Here is an 18233-nt window from a genome sequence, read left to right on the forward strand (position 1 = left end):
GCCCCGTGCCCCACGTTCCCACTGCTGATCATCTCCTTCGAAACATACAAAAAAGTACAAAACAAGAAATTCTCCATTTCTATTACCAAAATAGGAGCATAAGCTTGTAATTCTCCACTGGGACACCTTAGAATAAACACTGCATGCTCTGGCATCTTCAACCAACATGATCTGAGTCACAGCCACAAGCTTTCTGGAGGGAAATTTGGAGAGATGTATCAGATGTCTTAACCTGGAAATCCTATTTCCAGTAATTTATCCAAGGCAAATTGTCAGATGAATGCACCACATTTGCCAAAGTGCACCTTCACAAAGCAAGGATTCGTTAAAAAAAAAGGGGGGGGGATAATACATCTATCCAGTGGAATGCTATGCAGCTGTTAAAAATAGTGGTGGTGACTATAGTTGACAATCCTGCACTGTGCATTTGAAAGTTGCTAACAAAGTAGGTCTTAAAAGTTCTCATCACAAGAAAAAAAAAGTAGAAAATGGTAACTACATATGATGAGAGATGATCACTTTACAATATATACAAATTTTAAATCATTATGCTGCATACCTGAAAATAATATAATGTTATCTGCCAATTATAGCTCAATAAAAAAGATATAGTTCTATGCTTATTGGCTTGTAATCATGTCCATGATATGTTGATAGATCAGTATTTTATTGGGGAACAATTAGGCTTGTATTACAAGATCAACTCTATGTAAATATTCATGTATACACCAAAAGGCTAGTAAATACTGTTTTTAATAATTTCATGTGTTTATGAATTTGCCCAGTGAGCAAATAATCAGGAAAAGAAAAGGCTGCTTATTTTGAAAACAAAACAAAAACAAAAAGGAAATCAAATGTCTTTTTCCCTTGCTAGAAGGGGAAAGTGTCTTTCTTTCACAGACAGTCTTGCTCAAGTGTCTGAGAGTTAGCTGGGATTGTTTTTTAAGCTTCTTTTTAACTACTTTAACATTCAAACTTATTTTGGGGAAAAATTTCATATTTATACAATAGGGGGAATGGTGTGATGGGCTCCCTGACCTTCACTCCCGGGAACACTTCCATCTGTTTCCATCAATTCTCTCATGTGCTCCCCGTCTCCCTGCACTGGATTTCTTGAAACAAATCTCAGACATCATAGTGTTTCATCCATAAATACTTCAGTATCTATTCAGTATATCTATCACCTCTAAAGCACAAGGACTCCTTTGGGAACCTAACAATGTCCAAAATGTAATGGTGACGATACAACGTCATGAAGCAGTGATGTGTCTCCAGGGTCATTTCTTCCAACTGCGTTACCCCTGGATGGATTCCCTAATCACTTCCATCCTAATGTCTTCATTTTTAAAGTGGAGAACATATAGGCTCCTTGAGAGGATAAACGAGGCAACAGATTTAAGGAGGTTAGCACAGAGCCTGGCACATCGTCAGTGTCCTAACCTGGCAGTGCCAAGGGATTGTGATGGTTAACACTTCCTCACTCACTGGGCATGTGAACAAATTAGCCCTTATTTTGTGAATTTCCTGACCAATTCCTTTGGCCCTCTTTCTAATGAGCATTAAGGAGGGAAACCCTTATCATTCATACACTTGCCCACGTTTTTTCAGTTTATTCTGTTTTTTCTATTTTACTTATGATTATGTAGTAAAATATACCCTTCTTTTACTTTGTTCTGATCTATACACATTTTTTTTCAGTGTTTTGTGTTTTCATGTTTTTTTTTTAATTTGGTTCACATAAAGTTTGAGAGTCACTTTTTAAATAAGCCCTGGACTCTATTCTTTTGTTGAAAAAGCAAAAATGTGAGCACTCTCTAAATTTGTAAGCTTACATTTTTTTATAGAATCATATTTTTCTTTAAGTGAAGCTCCTCTACATGCGAACTCGGTTACATAAGGAATCTAGGGATTACCATGTTCACAGAAATACCAACTAGGGCTCGAAATGCTTTCCACATACTGCGTTTAATACTTACCAGCCCCCTATCAAGGAAGTTTATTCTCACTGGATTCTAGGGATGGACCGCTTGGACTGATGGAACAGAGAGACTGGCTACCTTGAACCCAGGTTCTCTGCCTCCGAAGCCGCTCCAGCACCAGACCATGCCTCTTCCTTCATGTGCAGAATGGAAAGCCCCAGCGTGCCCACCTCACAGAGCTGAGGATGAATCAGTAAGTAGAAAGCATGTAGAAGAAATTCTGATGTGTTGTGCGTGCTCTGTAAATGTTAGCTGTCATCGTGAATGCAGTAACATAAATACGTGCAAAATAATAGTTACAGTAAGAATAAACAGCAGAGTAAAAAATAATCGGTATTACAATGTAATAATAATAAAGGCCGGTGTTCACAGGTGTCTTACTGGCTGCCAAGAAGCATTTCACTTATGGGTTATCCGACAAAGCAGGCACTTCTGTTAACCCCATTTTGACAGAGGAAGAAACAGGCACGGCGTTGTGACTTGCCTGCGGGCTTAAGAAATCACCAGAGGGTGGGAAGGGATGTACTGGGAATGCAAAATTTGCATCTCTAGAGGTGTGATGGAAATGTTAGCTGTCTTGATTGTGGTGGTGGTTTCATGGGTGTCTACATCTATCAAAGTTCATCACATTGTACGTCTGAAATATGTGTGGTTTACTGTACAGAAACCACACCACAATAAAGGTGTTTAAATAAATAAACCAATCCAGGCGGTGGAAGTGGGATTGGAGTCCCGGCAGACTGACGTCATGGCCACTTTTCGGAACCGGCACCTTAGACCCGGGTCTTGTGGGCACGTCGGCAGCAGGACAGCCTGATCCCCTTCACAACTCGTGGACGGATGGCTGCGGTCTCCGAAGCCCACGGGTTAGGAACACAGTGACAAACGCAGCAAATGGCACTATCTCAGCCTTTCCCACAGCCTAAGCAGAGGAAGACCTGACCCCCGCGACAGGTTGCGCAGGCGCCTGCCGGGATGCGCTCTCCGCGCAGGGGTGCTGCCAACCCCGGTCCAGGCGCGCGGGGCCCCGCGCGGCGGGATGGGGCGCATCGCCTGCGCGGCCAGCAGAGGGCGCCAGGGCGCCGTGGCGCCGTGGGGAGGCCCCGCGTCTCGGACGCTTGCCCAGTTGGGGCGTGAACCTCAGTTTCCCTGCGTCTTAAGAGAGGAAATGCTTTTCTCTTTCACAAGGTTCTTCGCCCACGGGACTACTTTCTTTTCCTCTTGATGTCATTCCTGTTACACAGGCAGGAAGTTCTGTTCAATTAAGACTTTGCTGTTGGGGAGACTTTTGCTGCCTGCAGTCACTTAAAACAACAAACAAGGTTAATTGACCCAGAAGTTGGGTAACCAGAGAGGAGCCGAAAGGACTTCTTGATAAAGCCTGTTGTCGGAAGAAAGCAGAATATCATGACTGAGCGGTGACCGGCCGGCGGGGAAGCTGTGTTTGTCTGATTGTTATGGAAACACGTTTAAGTTGGTCATTAAACGGTCAGGGGACTGCGACTCACATTTTGAAAAATTGAGAAACAATGACAGGACAGGATTTTATTTTCATCCTGTGTGAGTGTGAGTGTGTGTATGAGCAGCGTGCGCGCACTGCGTGGCAATGAAAAATGTACTTAATTCTGTAGTTTTCCGTGTGAAAAATATGAAAGCGGTTTTCAGCACTTCAGCCAAATCCTGGGAACCCAGACTCTGCACCCCTGGCGTGTCTTGCACCCCTGGCATGTCTTGCACGCCCCTTGGTCTGCGGGCTGGTCACACTGGACAGATGTAGCGAAAAATCATCCAGCCCCTGTCCAAGCCTCAGTCCTTACAAACGTTTTTATCTTCCAGGAGTGGCCGGAGGAGGGTGGGGGGGCGGCTGTTACTGAGTCCAAGCTCGCACTGCTCATCACCCAGCAGGCCAGTAAATCCAGGGATGAGCTGTGGGGATAAGGAATATCGACTTTATTCGGAAAGCCCACAGATCGAGAAGATGGTGACCTAGCGTCCCAAAGAACCATCTTCCCTGAGTTAGAATTCAGGCTTCTTTTATACTAAGACGGGGGGGGGGGGGGGGGAATAAAGTCAGACACTCCCCGGTTCTGATCAGCCCCCCAAGGGGATGTGTTCATTTCCTCCTTCCTGCAGCCGTTCCCAGGTGGACCTGGTCAGGACGTTTCCTGTGAGCTAAACAAAGGTAATTTAGCTTAACGCTCATTACCTGGGAGGCGGGGTTCCCAGAGGTGAAGCATGATGTATAATTTAAGCTTATAGGCATCATTTCATAGCAAAAACAATAGAATACAGAGGTTAAAGCAAAGGAAACAGATCCAATATGGAGTCAGATTTGTTCTTCCCTGTAACACAAGGTCTAATTTTCCCTTCCCATATAAAGAATCAATCTCTCGCTCTCTCTCTCGGAGGACTAGAGTTCAGTTTTCTCAAGGCAAATGGCAGGATCCCTTAGAAGATACCTGGGTTTCAGAAGGGAGGGGAGATGGATACACATAGAGTTTCCACCCATCAGGGGTCCCACAAGATTCCATCTGGGTTGTGTGGCTTCCAGCAGTTCTGGTCCAATGTCCTGCAGCTTTCAAAGCCAGGGTCACTCCCCCATCACTCATTCCAGAAGCTGCAGACTTAGCTATAGATCAGTCTCTACTCTCAGAAGGACACCAGGGAGGAATTTTCCACTTAAATTTCCAGACACAACCCTGGATAAATCAATCAAACAAGCGTGTGCTGGAGGAAAGTTTATAAATACAGGAAAGGTCAACTGCAGGAAAGAGGTGCGGCAGGAAGTCCTCTGAGTCTCTGCAGGGGGCCTGGTGGGGGGCAGAAGGCGCTGAGGGATGGAGGCCCCCACTGCCCACTCCCCGCGTTGGCCAGACAGCTCCTCGCATGCCACGGAGGGCGCCAAGTGCGTTCACGGGTCTGTCTTCATCTCAGGCGACCTTTTGGGAAAAGAGCAGCCGTCCCCGGAACCTTCATTAGCTGTGACTCAGCCTTCACTTTCTCACGGACAGACTCACAGCGTCACGTGGGTTTTGTCGCCAGCTCAGTCTTCACAGGAAGGTGAGCCAAAAGGTAACAGGAGGACTCAACACCTGTATTTCACCTTCACGGACCATTCACCTCTCACCCTTACCTCCAAGCCACTCCCCACCCCCTCGGTTTCGTCCTGGAGATCCGGGGCCATCCCCAAGGACTAAGGACAAGGCTTCTGTCTAAGCCAAGCTGCTGAAACACGAGCAAAGTAGCAATGACCTTCAGCTCTCCTATAACCTGCCTTTGTCCACTTCCATCGGCACCGACACCTTCTTTCTTCTGCAGATTTGGACACGAGCCCATCGCCAGCTGACATGAGAATTTTGAGTCCTTACCTGCCAGCCTGCATTTCAGCCGCAAAGCCGGGTTAACACAGTCATTTGTATTTTTACCTTTTTCCATCCCTATTATTTCATTAAAAACTAGTGAAAATTAAAAATGAAAGTGCTGAAACTACTAATAACAAAATTGAGAATGAGATGGGAATCGCTGGGTTTTCAAAATGGCAAATAGTTCGCTGAGGTTTATTTACACGTCTTTATCTTTAGCAGCTTAGCTATGCGTTCAGTTGCTGAGATAAAATATTAAAGAATGTGTACAAACTAGTGGAAATGCACACTTTAGGACTGCATTGAGGGCCTGTGTATGTGGTCATTCATTTATAAGTGTTAGTCGCCAAGGAATCCTGCAGAATCCTTTTTCTGAAATTCACATGCACACCGGGCCCCCTTTGAGAGGACACATCCCAGGGTCTTGCCCTCTGTCCTGACACTGGGGCTTCTCTGTCTCTCTTTACCCTCTGGAGGGAATATTCCCAAATCAGAATGGATGGGATTCCCAAAATTTTCACCAAGCCGCAAGCCAGAGACCACCCACTCACTGTGGTCCAGATTTTACTGCCTGGAGGGCAGTCAAATGGCCAGAGATAGTGCCACCTGCTCTCGGGGGCTCGAATGCTAAGCCTCCATGCTCAGTGGGTGTTCAGGAGTGTTCAGAGCCAGTAAGTTCATGAGAGCCTTGCAAAGAGGTGATGCCCTCAAGAAGCAGCTGTGATCAGAATGAGCAAACAGACACAGGTCTTCTCACAGGTACACAACAGCAAGCTTTGAGCGAACGGCCCCTGCAATGCATCCTGGTTTAACTGTGAGCTGCCCCAGGACCACCAGCTCTCCGTCATGGGGTGAGGACCCCTACGCTGGCCTCCCTGCTGCTGGCCGTGAGGTCACAGGGTGTGTGCTGCAGCAGCTGGACTGGAGGAGAGGGTGGCCACCTTCTGGGTGGCATGCGATATCTGACTTTTTTCCAGAACTTGGTCTTGGCACACTGGGACTGCTCTGTGAAGTCCCCGCTCCACTGGACGGCCCCATGCTTCTGCCTGATGTACTGAATTGACTCCGGCAAGGCTGTGTAGTCCTCGACCTTCTCCAGCTCAATCAGGATGACCTTTATCCCGTCCTGGATGAGAGCATTGTAGACGGTGATCTGTTCTTCTGACATGTTCCTTAGCAGGTCAAAGCTCAGGGCTTCAGGAACTATGATGACAATCAGTCTTCTGCACAACTTAATGTTCTCATCAATGACACTGACCACAGCTGGAAACACAGAGAGAAGACTCAGAGCATCTCATGATTAAAACAGCCACAGACCAAGAACTGCTCAGAATAAGAATTTTATCACGCCTGACTGTATCTCCAAACTTAGCTAAAGGTCTGGTATATATTATATGATAAATTACATATCATATTATAAATTATATGATAAATACTTTTATTTTTTAAAATATTATTTGGTTTTTAAATATTAAAAATGTTTTTATTTTAAAAATGAAAGTTTTTATCTCTTTGAATACGTATGTGGCCCATTCATTTGAATATTACATATTCAAAGCAATAGATTCACATTATATGATAAACACTTTTATTTTTAAATAAATGGAATTTTAAAGGCTAGGACACATGTCGTTAGCTCAAATGTTGTACTAATCTTCATTAGTAACATATCCTAATGATTTCTTGGGAAAGAGAAGGGAGAATTCTTGAGATATCCAACTATGGATAAAACTTGGTCTTTTTTAGAAATAAAGATCAAGTTTTACATCCTCCTTATTCTTAGGATATACGAAGAGACTGTCACCTCCCCAAGAGTATGTCCTTCTTCTATTTGGTTTATTTTAATATTGTCACTGCCTGGAACATTACCTGGCACACAGCAGGTGCTCAACAACCATTTGTTGACTAAGTGAATGAGTGAATGTTGACATGCTTCTGAAATGAGAGCTCGTCCACATGTTTCCAACAATCACTGGATCGAATGTTCATTTTCTCAGGGAGGATGATTTCATAGCTTAAAAAGATGTGGACTGAAGTAGGCTTGCAGTCTCCCCATGTGCACGAGCATTCTACAGATGCAAACTACTTAGAAATCTTTTTAAATGATCCAGAGCAGGCCACTAAGTAGGAATCCTGGCTTCCTAGTGACCAGAAAAGGATATTTATTTCAAATACCAGCTATTCCCCACATAGCTCTCTACAAAAGAGAAGGACGTTAAGAGGGAACTTTTTATCTATCGAGTGTCCAGTATGTACTAAGCTCCACACTGGTCCCTGCCCAGGTTTTACCTGATTCAATTCTCTCGACTAAGTCAGTGAAACATTCTTACCCCCATTTGACAGGTGAGACAACTGAGGTTCAAAGGTGTTAACTGCAATGTCCAAAACCACACTTGTAATAAGTGGGGAAGTAAATAAATAACTTCTGTTTTATTTAGGTAGGGGAGGATTGGAGGAGGCTGAGGTTTATAAAACCAGCTTTAAACATGAGCTTATTTACATATGCAAAGAGACAGAAAACACTCAGCAGATAGTCTCAAGGATGGGACAGGAAATGGCCAGTTGTCTCTTTTCAGTCTCTTGGCCACGGCTGTGTGTATGTCATTGACCAGCTGTTCATGCAAATGGGTCAACCACATCCTTACTCGAAGTGAAAGTCACATAATTTCAACCAGGAATCCCAGGCATCCTGTGTAGGAGTGAGCCTGATGAGACAAGAGAACTTGGTCCTGACCTCCTCGGCTCAGAGGTTGTGGGGTGGGAGGCGTGATTCTGTGGGGAAGGCGAACAGAGTCCCCACCATTTGTAAAATGAAGGAAGAGAGAGGATCCTTTCCATTTTGTTCATTTGTTGTTTTTAGACCTCACTGAAAACATACCTTGTCCAGGAAATTCATCCCTGCCAAATATAAACAACTTGTATCCACACTGCCTCTCCAGCACCTCGGGCAGAATCTTCAGCACCAGTGTGTCCACGTCATGGCTCTGGCTTTCTCTTTGAGGCTTGGGGTATAAGACGTATGCATCATACAGCTTCCCATCTGAAAAGGAAATGGGACAAGCTCGTGAAATTATCCCCATGAAATTATCTTACGTTAATAAAGTGAAACCTAAGTTGCTACCGTGATGTCCTTTTTGCTCGAGTTCAGTGACTTCAGAGTGCCCAGTTGGCTGACTTGGTGCCAAGCACTGCATCTCATTCTTTCAACACTAAATTTTCACTCCACTTTCTTCTTGGTTTTTGAGAAGTTGAATGTTATTCACATCATTAGTGTTTCAAATATTTCTGTTCCTCCTTTCTTCTCCTACTGGTATGCCCATGACACGTATGTTACCCGCTTTGTAGTTTTCTCATGCTCGTTGGATATTTTGCACTTCTTTTTTCAGTCTTTGTTCTCTCTGCTTTTCAGTTTGGGAGGTTTCTACTGACATATCCCCAAGCTCAGAGATCCTTTTCTTAGCCATGTCCAGTCTATTAATAAGCCTATCAGAAGCATTCTTCATTTTTGTTAGTTTTTTCTTTTTTTTTAATAATCACTAGCATTTCTTTTTGGTTATTTCTTAGGATTTTCATCCTCTGATTATATTGCCCATCTGTTCTTGCAAGCAAAATATTTGAAACACTAATGATGAAGAATGTCTCCAAATTAATGTCAGACACCAAACCACAGATCCAGGAAGCTCAAATAACACCAGTTAGGATAAATACCGAATAAAACCAACAAAGGAAACTACACCTAAGCATACTGTTTTCAAACTACAAAATAAAAGGTAAGGAAAAAAAATCCCGAGAGAAGCCAGAGGAAAAATAGACACTTCACCTACAGGAAAACAAAGATGTGAATAACATTCAACTCTCCCTTGCATGAGTTTTTGGCGTTTTCATCCTAACATGCATTGAAGACACTAGGAGAAAAGCCACATGAAACCTGCTTTTCTATTTACCATGAGAACATTGTTGCAGACTAGGTTCATGACATCATACCCTTTAAAGAGGTCTCCCTATTAAAAAACTTTCCTCGGAGATTGCCCCAGAAAAAGCCACGTGCTTTCACGAGCGATTGAAAGGTTTGTATGAACAGCACCATGAACCTTGTCATGGCTTTGTCTTCACTTCTAAAGCCAGGGCATCTTTAAAAACTATCCAAGGTGGGTTTAACGACTCTCCCCTCAGCTTCTTTTACCAATCTACCCTTGGGTCACTGGACCTATTTTTTTGTTTTTAATTGTCTGTTCTATACGTACATTCCCCACAAATAAGGTGAGGCATATACAGATCTCTTCACTAGATTTGTCAACCAATCCTTGTATCTGTGTACACACATACACTCCTGGAAGAAGAATTTTTAAAGCACCTCCTGTGATTTAATAGACAATATACAGAACTCGTGGACTTTTGCCAGGCCTGTCCATAGCGCTTAATAAGACAGATGATTGGATTAAAGAAGTTGTGGTATATACATGCAATGGAATACTACTCAGCCATAAAAAGGAATGCTATGATGCCATTTGTAGCAACATGGATGGGCCTAGAGATGATCACACTAAGTGAAGTAAGTCAGGCAAAGACAAATATTACATATTATCACTTATATGTAGAATCTAAAAAAAAATGATTCAAATGAACTTATTTCCAAAACAGAAACAGACTCACAGACGTAGAAAACAAACTTATGGTTATCAATGTAGGAAGGAGGGAAGATAGAATTAGGAATTTGGGATTAGTAGATGCAAATTACTATATATAAAATAGATAAACAACAAGGTCCTAATGAATAGCACAGGGAACCACATTCAGTACCTTATAATAACCTATAATGAAAAAGAATTTTATAAAAAAAAATATATATATATATATATATATATATATATAACTAAATCACTCGCTGTACACCAGAAGCTAGCACAACATTGTAAATCAACTAAACTTCAATAAGAAAAAAATTTTAAAAAAAAAAACTGAATTATACACACCTTACTATTAATCTTATATGGGGCTGGACTAATCTGGTTAGAACTGACAGCTGATCCTGAGGACACAATTCCTCTCTCTTCCTCATTTGTCTTTGCCATCCATTACTCCACATGTTCCCGTATAACCAGAAAATCTCCTCAAGGGACACAAAGCTGGAAACAGCATCTGACCCATCTCAGAGTCTCATCACTCACTGCCCAAGTCACACTCAAACGGAAATCGGAGGCCAGTTCTCAGAGACTGAGTTGTAGCAAATTTAATCACAAAGGACGCATGTGCTTTTCTGACTTGGGGGAAAAAAAAAAAAGAAGACGGCTGGCTGGCTGTAGGTTCCCATCCCCAAGGCCTCAGCCCACTGGTTCCGAGAATTTGAGCAGCAGCCCTGTGTGAGCAGAGGGTGGGGCTCCCCAAGTCACTCATCCGCCTGGCTTCCCCTGCCCGGTCAGGCCCGATTCCTTTTTTCTCTTCCTGCTACACGTGACCTCACTAACAGGGAGCGTCACCAGGCAGTCAGCACCCACGATCCTGGGATCCCAGTGAGTCAGGGCCAGAGTTCCAGAAGCACCCCCAGGCCCAAGCAGTCCCCTGTCAGTCAACAGCCAGAGCAGCGCTGAGTCAGAAAAGACAGGCTGCCCTGACGTCTCTCTCAAGCAGATGATGGAGGAGCGCGGGCGGGGGGCGGGGGGTGCTTCCGCGGAACAGCCAGACAGGAACCCCGCAGCCCAGCCCACCGCCCGCAGCACCAGCAGAGCTTCCAGCTGCATCCCATATGCAAAGCTGACTTTTTCCACCAGGGAGTTTTGCCATCAAAAAAGAATTCATTGCTTTCCAGGCCTAAGAGCCCCCAATTCTGAATTCTGCAATTTAACTTAAACTCCAGGTTCAGACACCTATGCTTTATCAAACATGTGAACAAACACGTGGTTTTTATATGCAAAGCAGGCACGTTGTGTAAATAACGTTCTTCTGGGAAATAAGGATTCATAAGACGTGTGTGGACACCCACTTCCCTGAGTTCCTGTGAGCATCGCAAGTCTCTGGGCTTGAAAGGGAGACCTCTGTGCATCTCCGTGCAGGAGAGCTGCACAGACCTCTCTCAGGCGTGTCTTAATTTCTCCATCCAATTAGAGGACATTAAACAGATGTATTACTTTTTCAAGGCCTTGATAGATCACATCCACTCAGAGACAAAAAGAAAATAGCACGGAGTTCAAGGCAGAATGTCAGATTCGGGATCACACTGGGACACATCTTTAGTGACCAGAGCCGGCAGGACGTGGCTCGCAGACCAAGGTGAAGCCCCGGACACCCCGGCAGGGGCAGCTTGCTTGGACCTTCAGACAACAAGGGACCCTCAATGCTTTCCTGAATTTCGACTCAGCTACTCCTGCAGGACTGTATGAGGCAGACTCAGATCACTGTCCCTTCTCCTCTGCCCACCTTCCTTCCTCCCTTCTATAGCCAAGAAACAGAAGAGAATTTCCTGTCTAAGTTCACACAGGGAGTAAGTGGAGAACTCAGGTTCAAACTCAGCTGTCTCTCTCCAAACTTGAGAGTTGGAGGCTTAAACTTTGTCACGTGCCAAATCTGAGCCCTGAGGAGCTGTGAACACAGGCAGCCCCTCACCCTCTGGAATGTAACTTCTGTGCCCACATCCACTGTGTTTGATAAGAGCTCACAGATGGAGCACACTGGGCTCCAGGAGAGAGTCTCTTCTTTTGCAAACACCAGTGGATGTGAGAACTTTTCTAAAACGGTTGCAGTGGGAGCCAAAAGATGATCTGCTCCTGCCACTTGATCACTCCTAACCTGAAAGCCTTATGTAACTAAACAATGCTGATGGCTATGGGCAAATCACTTCTCTGAAGTCTGACAGGTTCCAGGGAGGTTGTTTCCTCTAAATGTGCGAACAGCAGGAAAGGCAAGCTAGTAAACACGATCAAGTATATTTACAACGGTTATACGGACAAGCGGACACCTTCACAAAGCATGTTTCAGTAATTACCCGCACTCACCTTCCACAGTCCCTGGAGAACGGAAGGCACTTCGATACCAAAGTACGATGTCGATCTTAAAAATGTTGTAGACACACACAGCAGACACTGCCGCGCCTGTCAGGGCGAGAAGTCCTCCTATCAGGTAAGCTCGGAAATCTGGAACTACAGGTGACAACCAAAAAAACCCGAAATAAATAATAAAATAATAATATTACTACAAGGAGTCAGTTACACACTTTACTTATACAGCCCATTACAAATGCCAAGTGAAACTGTATTTACATGTCAGTGAGGACACTACCGAAATAGTTCTTTACAGTTTAGGAATAGGTACTGTCGGGGAGGGTACAGCTCCGTGGTAGAGCGCGTGCTTAGCATGCACAAGGTCCTTGGTTCAATCCCCAGTCCCTCCATTAAAAAAAAAAAAAAGAAAGAAAGAAAAGACTAGATATGGGGAATAGTATAATCTGGTCTGCACCAAGGATTTTAGGAAGAACATGTGCTCTTGGGACCCTGGGGAGGGAAATTCTGCAGACCCCAAGCTCCTGATGCTGGATGCGGTGCGGTTCTGACTCCATGGAGACTGCTTTCAGAGCACACCTGGCCAGGCCCTCCTGAGTCAGCATCACACTCCCCAGGGGAGGAGCCTGAGCACGTTTGTTGGGAAAGTTCCCCCAAGTGGTTCTGCTGCCCATTTTGATGATCGTACTGTTCTAACCGCCTTCCCAGTTACTCAAAATTGAGCAGCAGGACTCCCATCATATATAGTCATCAGTTGCCTCCCCTGGAAGCCACCTCCACTGGCTCCAAAAGACTGGCCGGGAGCCAGACTCCCACCCCATCCTCTCTGGGCCAGCAGAGCCCGGGCCGGGCACCTGCCTGCAAGACAGTCTCAGGAAGGGCGTTAACACCCTGCTCTGCTTGGTGAGCACATTGCCGCGCAATTAAGGCAAAAGCAGTGGGCAGGAGATAACCAAGGAGCAGAACCAGTCCCACTGGATCTCCAAGCCCCAGAAAACATGCCCCTACACATCCAAGAAGAGGGATGGCACAGCCTTCCCCCTCACCACAGCCCAACGTGTCACCAAAGGAGGCTCGAGGAAGGAGAGAGTTAGAAAAGAGGAAGAGGGAGAGGGAAGAGAAATCCTCCCCATTCTTAGAACCCACCACACATCCACCGCTTCCTTCATCCACCCTCCCTTCCTCATCCTCTGGTCCCCACTGGAAAGTGTGTGGGACTTGGGGGGTGGGGCAGGGCGGAGGAAGCTTACCAAACAGACAATCACAACCCTCCCTGGGCCACAGCATGTTGCAGACATTTTGCAAAGAAATCCCCATGCACGCTTGCATGTCCTTAAATCCATGGCACAATAACGCACAATAACTAAAAACACATTCTGCGGCCCCCAAAATATCGATCCATTGGTTAAGTCCCAACACAGCCAAGTGGATCTGCTCTGCACGCTGGTGTCCAGTTGGTCCTGACCACTTGTTTGAACCTCTAGCTTCTATCTGATGGATTCTCCTCCTTGCCACCCCCCACTTCTCTTTGCCTTTTACCAGCTCTTGGAGCAATAGTGCCACCTCTCCCTTTGGGAGAATCTGTGTCTGGGGACCTTTACTGTACGCTTCAGGGACATTGGTATTATAACCAGTCATGATAAGAAGATCGTGCTCACAACATTTATGAGACACAAAAAGTCCCCAGTAAGTAGACAGGAGTGCTGGCCTGAGACTCTGGAGGTCATCGTCCACTGCATTCAGGAGTGTCGATACCCTCTGTTCTGTACATGAGCTAAAAGACGCTGAAATTTGCAACAGGAAATTAATGAGTAAGTTCAAAGGGAGTGTGGGCTTTGAGACTGAAATGCGTGGAAAACTATCATTGAGACACCAGGTGCCTTGTTGAAGGCTCTGCTGAAGGCTCTATTTAAGGCAGTAACTCGCCATTTAGGTCCATACCGCCAGCCTCAAACTGAGACGGTTGCTGCGAACAAGTGTTTAAAACAAACTCAGAGATGGGCAACACCCACTCCCTGCTTCACACAAATCGGACAAGATTCACATCTGGGAGCGTCTTTAACAAAAATCAGGAAGTCAAATGGAGAAGCGGTCACCTCACCTCTGGTCTCAATACACCAGCAAGAGGTTTGGATTTGAGAGGGTTTGTTCCTCGGAATTTAGGGAAAACAAAACAAAAGGCATTATGTCCAAAAATACACTGCATGTGAGGCATGAAGTAAGTGTTGATAGGAACAAAGATGAGTGTGGTAAATATAGTCTTCTTAACCGACCTAAAACAAAGGAGACAAATGACCCTTCCTTTCTTCTGTACCATCAGCAGGTGTTAAAAAGCTGGTAAAAGCATCCGTGGCTCTGAGCCTGGACTCTTCCTCAGAATCCTTCTGAACACAATGCTTCCACATGGTCAATATTGACCCAGCAACATACACTGGTCATCCTCATTCTAGGTTAAAGCAGATTTCAGTTATAAGCACTTTGGGTCTCAAGTGATTTCTAAGGCTTCCCACAGCCAGCCAGCCCTCTTTTCTCTGGGGTGAACCCTGAGGTAGTCTTCCCAGCAATTTTACTCCTAATGAGGTACCACAGAGGAATGCGTCTACCTGAGCACCAGGACTGACATCCAGAAACTTCCACAGCAGTGTGACTGGTTAACAGTCCCAAACTGCCAACAACTCCCATGACCACGTACTGATAGCAGAATGGATGCACGGCTACCTAGTTACTCAATGGAAGGGGCTCCAGCAAGGAAGATGAACACCCTGCAGCTACACACTACATCACAGACGTATCAACGAAACCAAACCTAAGAACAGAAGCAACACATGAAAGAAAACCCTACTATATAATTAATCTCTTTCTGTAAACTTCAAAATTAGTCCAGTAAGCAGTTGGAAATGCAGGGCTGCCACCTGGGAAGGGAGAATACTGTTGGAGATGCGGAATTTGTCGCACCTGCACAAGGATGACCTTTGAAGCCATGAGAATAAGGGAATAACCTATCGGAGAGGAGGATGCAGAGAGAGCAGCTCTGACGCTCGGGAATCACCCAGATGGGTCGCAGAGAGACAGGACGCACAGACTGATGGGGGAAGTGATCCCTACTGACTTTCAACAAGGAAAAGCCATTGAGAAGAGGAGAAATGGACAGTGATAGTGGACGAGCCAAGGATCCATCTACCCAAGGCACCCACGAGGGCTCCCCCAGTCCAGAGTTGGGAGAGGAGGTGCTGTGTGCTCACTCGCAGGAAAGGCAGCTGAGGACAGCATGACCTTGGCCTCCTGTCACTGAATCGAGGGAGAGAAAGAACACACTCAGGACCACAGGCTGCTGTGGACAGACACCTGCTGATCACCATTCGAAGAGAGAGATGGACACTCATGGGGGCAGGAACTTGGCACATTAGCTGGTTCCACACAGCAACCGCAGAACCAATGTTTTCTGTTAATTTCCAGAAAAGTATTTCTAGTAGGACTTTAGCTAGATGCATGCAAACATGGGTTTAACTGATCATTAAAGGATCCTGGCAAATTCAAGCCCTCCCTCTTGGGTGTAGCTAGCCAAAAAAGTAGAAAAGAAAAAGTTGATATTAATAGAATTTTTAAAAGCAGTCTCAGGAAACCACACACCATCCTCTTACAAGGCACTTCAGACACTTCCCCTGATCTGTTAAGAATTTAAATTTGTTCTCAAGATGATTTCATCCTTCCCTGTTTTCCCTGGTTCCATCACCTCCAATGGATGATCAACACACTCCACAGCGTTAAGTGCATAATCTGCGTACACACCTGCAGTCTGAAGCCTTCCTGCTCAAACAGCAGAATTCAGCCTCTATGGATCAGTTTACAAAGCGACATGATTAAAATGATTTTACAAAGTGACGTGATCAAAATGCACATTGGCATTTTATTTTTTTTTATCAAATGATTTATAACTAACAGCCTAAAAGCTGAAAATCACTAGCATATGGTTAGAAAAGTTAAGCAAGCAGGTTTGGTAAAGGAAAATTTCAGTGCGTAAAATCTCAGTGTATATGAACACGGCACTTTCTAACAAGGCACTGAGGTCACAGCCTGACTCCAAGAATGTCAGCAGACACGTGTCAGCTTTTCCCAAGATTTCATAGTGTGTTTCCCTATTTAATACCACGCTGCTGCCTCACGCCAAGCATTTAATGTCACTCTGCTTTCACAGGCGTGTCCTTGCCATCACTTGAACGTCCGAGTAGCAGGCACCGCACGGGACCACTACCTGGGGGCTTTAATATGAAGTAAGCGGCAGACACTCCGGCGTGGCAGGTGAAGGGGCGGCCGTAGTCTTCCATTTTCACTTCTAAGAACGTTATGTTCACTGTGTAAAAAATATGTTCTTGGAAAACAGTGTAGTCTCTATAAAAGAAAAAAGCTAGTCATTAACTCACATGGGAGTCCTATTTACCCGACATATTTTATATGCTTTTGTCTGGAGAATCACATTCTCTCCTGGGGGACGCTTGGAGCCATCCTTTTACCCTAAGAACACCGCCAGCCAGTGGCGCCAGGAGGTGCGTGGACTGGGTCGCTCCAAATTTGCCTTTTCTTCTGGACAGTGACACGGAAGTGCGGTCCTGTTAATTAGAGACCCCAGCCTCAGCCCCAGGGGGTCCTCCCCTGTCCCCCCTCCACTCATCCTGACTTATCCACACTGCAAGGCCCAGCGCAGGTTCTTCCACCCTCTGACTTCATGAGTCTTGTTTTCTACCACTCAACTTCAACCACCATAAGGTGGGTTTGCACCACTGGATCGGTTAGTGGCGACGCACCGTCTCCCCCAAGACTCCCATGTTGCTGCCTCGTTCTGCTACTTAAGCCTTGAAGGCCTGTGGCTCATGACATAACCAAACAGGAGCGAGACTGGTTTTCAGTAAGGAGCTGAGAAGATCAATCTGCGGCTTTGAAGCCATACTTTATGTTTTGCCTTCTCTCTTGAAGATGCAAGCAGGACTCGTAACATGACCATCTTCTTTGAGCCAGATGCTCGGCCGCACAGCACTGAGAAGGTCTTTGAAAGCTAAAACCAAAAGGAGTGACGAGGAGGCAGCGAGAGCCACCTCTGAAGAGCAGGACCAGCGCCCAAATCATTTAGCTGGAGAAATGCTTGCTAGCCTTTAAGGAAGCCAGAAAAACAAAACGCCTACTCAATTCCTTCCTGAATTCGTTTGGACTCGTTGTAGTAATGGTCGACCAAGGTGTCATTGACCCTCCAGCAGCGGGCGTTTGTGTTGTCCCGTGTGTCTGTGATATTGCAGTCCACGATGAGGGCGGAGCCTGCCGAATCACAGGGACAAACAGTCAGTGAAAACCCTACCCACGTGGCCTGCTTAACCAGGGCACCTTGCTTCTGAGCCCTGAATAGCCTTCAGTTGTCGAAAATACCCCCCTGAGGTCAATGTCCATCTACTTCATTCTCTCCTTGGACAGAGTGACCTTCCAGGATGTCTATGGTACGGGACATGCTGCCAAATGTCACCAACTTCAGGCCAGTGTTTCCCACGATATCAGGGGACACAAATGCTATTTCTTCTCTTAGTAAACTTAGCAAAGAACTTTACAGTTTGCAAAGCATTTCGCACACACGTTCACCTTCAGTCTGCCCATCCTCACAGCCCTCCTGCGAGGCACAAAGGGGGCAGTACTATTACCCCCATCTTCCAGATGAGAACATGGAGGTTCAGATGGATCGAGCGACTTTCCCAAGGTCACACACTGGAGGAAGAAACGAACTCTGATTTTCTAATTCCAAATCCAGCGATTTTTCTGCTTCACCCTTTGTGACCCCTACTCTCCCCTCTCTTTCCCTTAACCTGACCTCACACATGTTCACAAATTATATTTAATACATTTATATTTTCCCTTTCTTT

At 45.4% G+C, this 18233-nt stretch overlaps 1 protein-coding gene across 6 annotated transcripts in view; it reads right to left on the minus strand.

Moving 5' to 3' along the window:
- Window positions 1-3914: 3914 nt before the first annotated feature.
- The window catches only part of IL1RL2 (interleukin 1 receptor like 2), a 29504-nt gene continuing 15185 nt past the window's right edge, over window positions 3915-18233 (minus strand). For 5 of the 6 annotated variants that reach the window (XM_006187051.3, XM_032469623.1, XM_032469622.1 and 2 more), the window contains exons 7-11: window positions 17511-17640; window positions 16586-16722; window positions 12331-12474; window positions 8220-8381; window positions 3915-6604 (exon numbers count right to left, since the gene is read on the minus strand). In XM_006187051.3, the coding sequence (XP_006187113.2) occupies window positions 6186-6604; window positions 8220-8381; window positions 12331-12474; window positions 16586-16722; window positions 17511-17640 (992 nt within the window). In that variant the 3' untranslated portion in view covers window positions 3915-6185. The remainder of the gene's footprint in view (window positions 6605-8219; window positions 8382-12330; window positions 12475-16585; window positions 16723-17510; window positions 17641-18233) is intronic. The other variant, XM_032469624.1, reaches the window with a different exon arrangement.

Source organism: Camelus ferus, chromosome 28, assembly GCF_009834535.1.
Source record: "Camelus ferus isolate YT-003-E chromosome 28, BCGSAC_Cfer_1.0, whole genome shotgun sequence".
NCBI lineage: Eukaryota > Metazoa > Chordata > Mammalia > Artiodactyla > Camelidae > Camelus > Camelus ferus.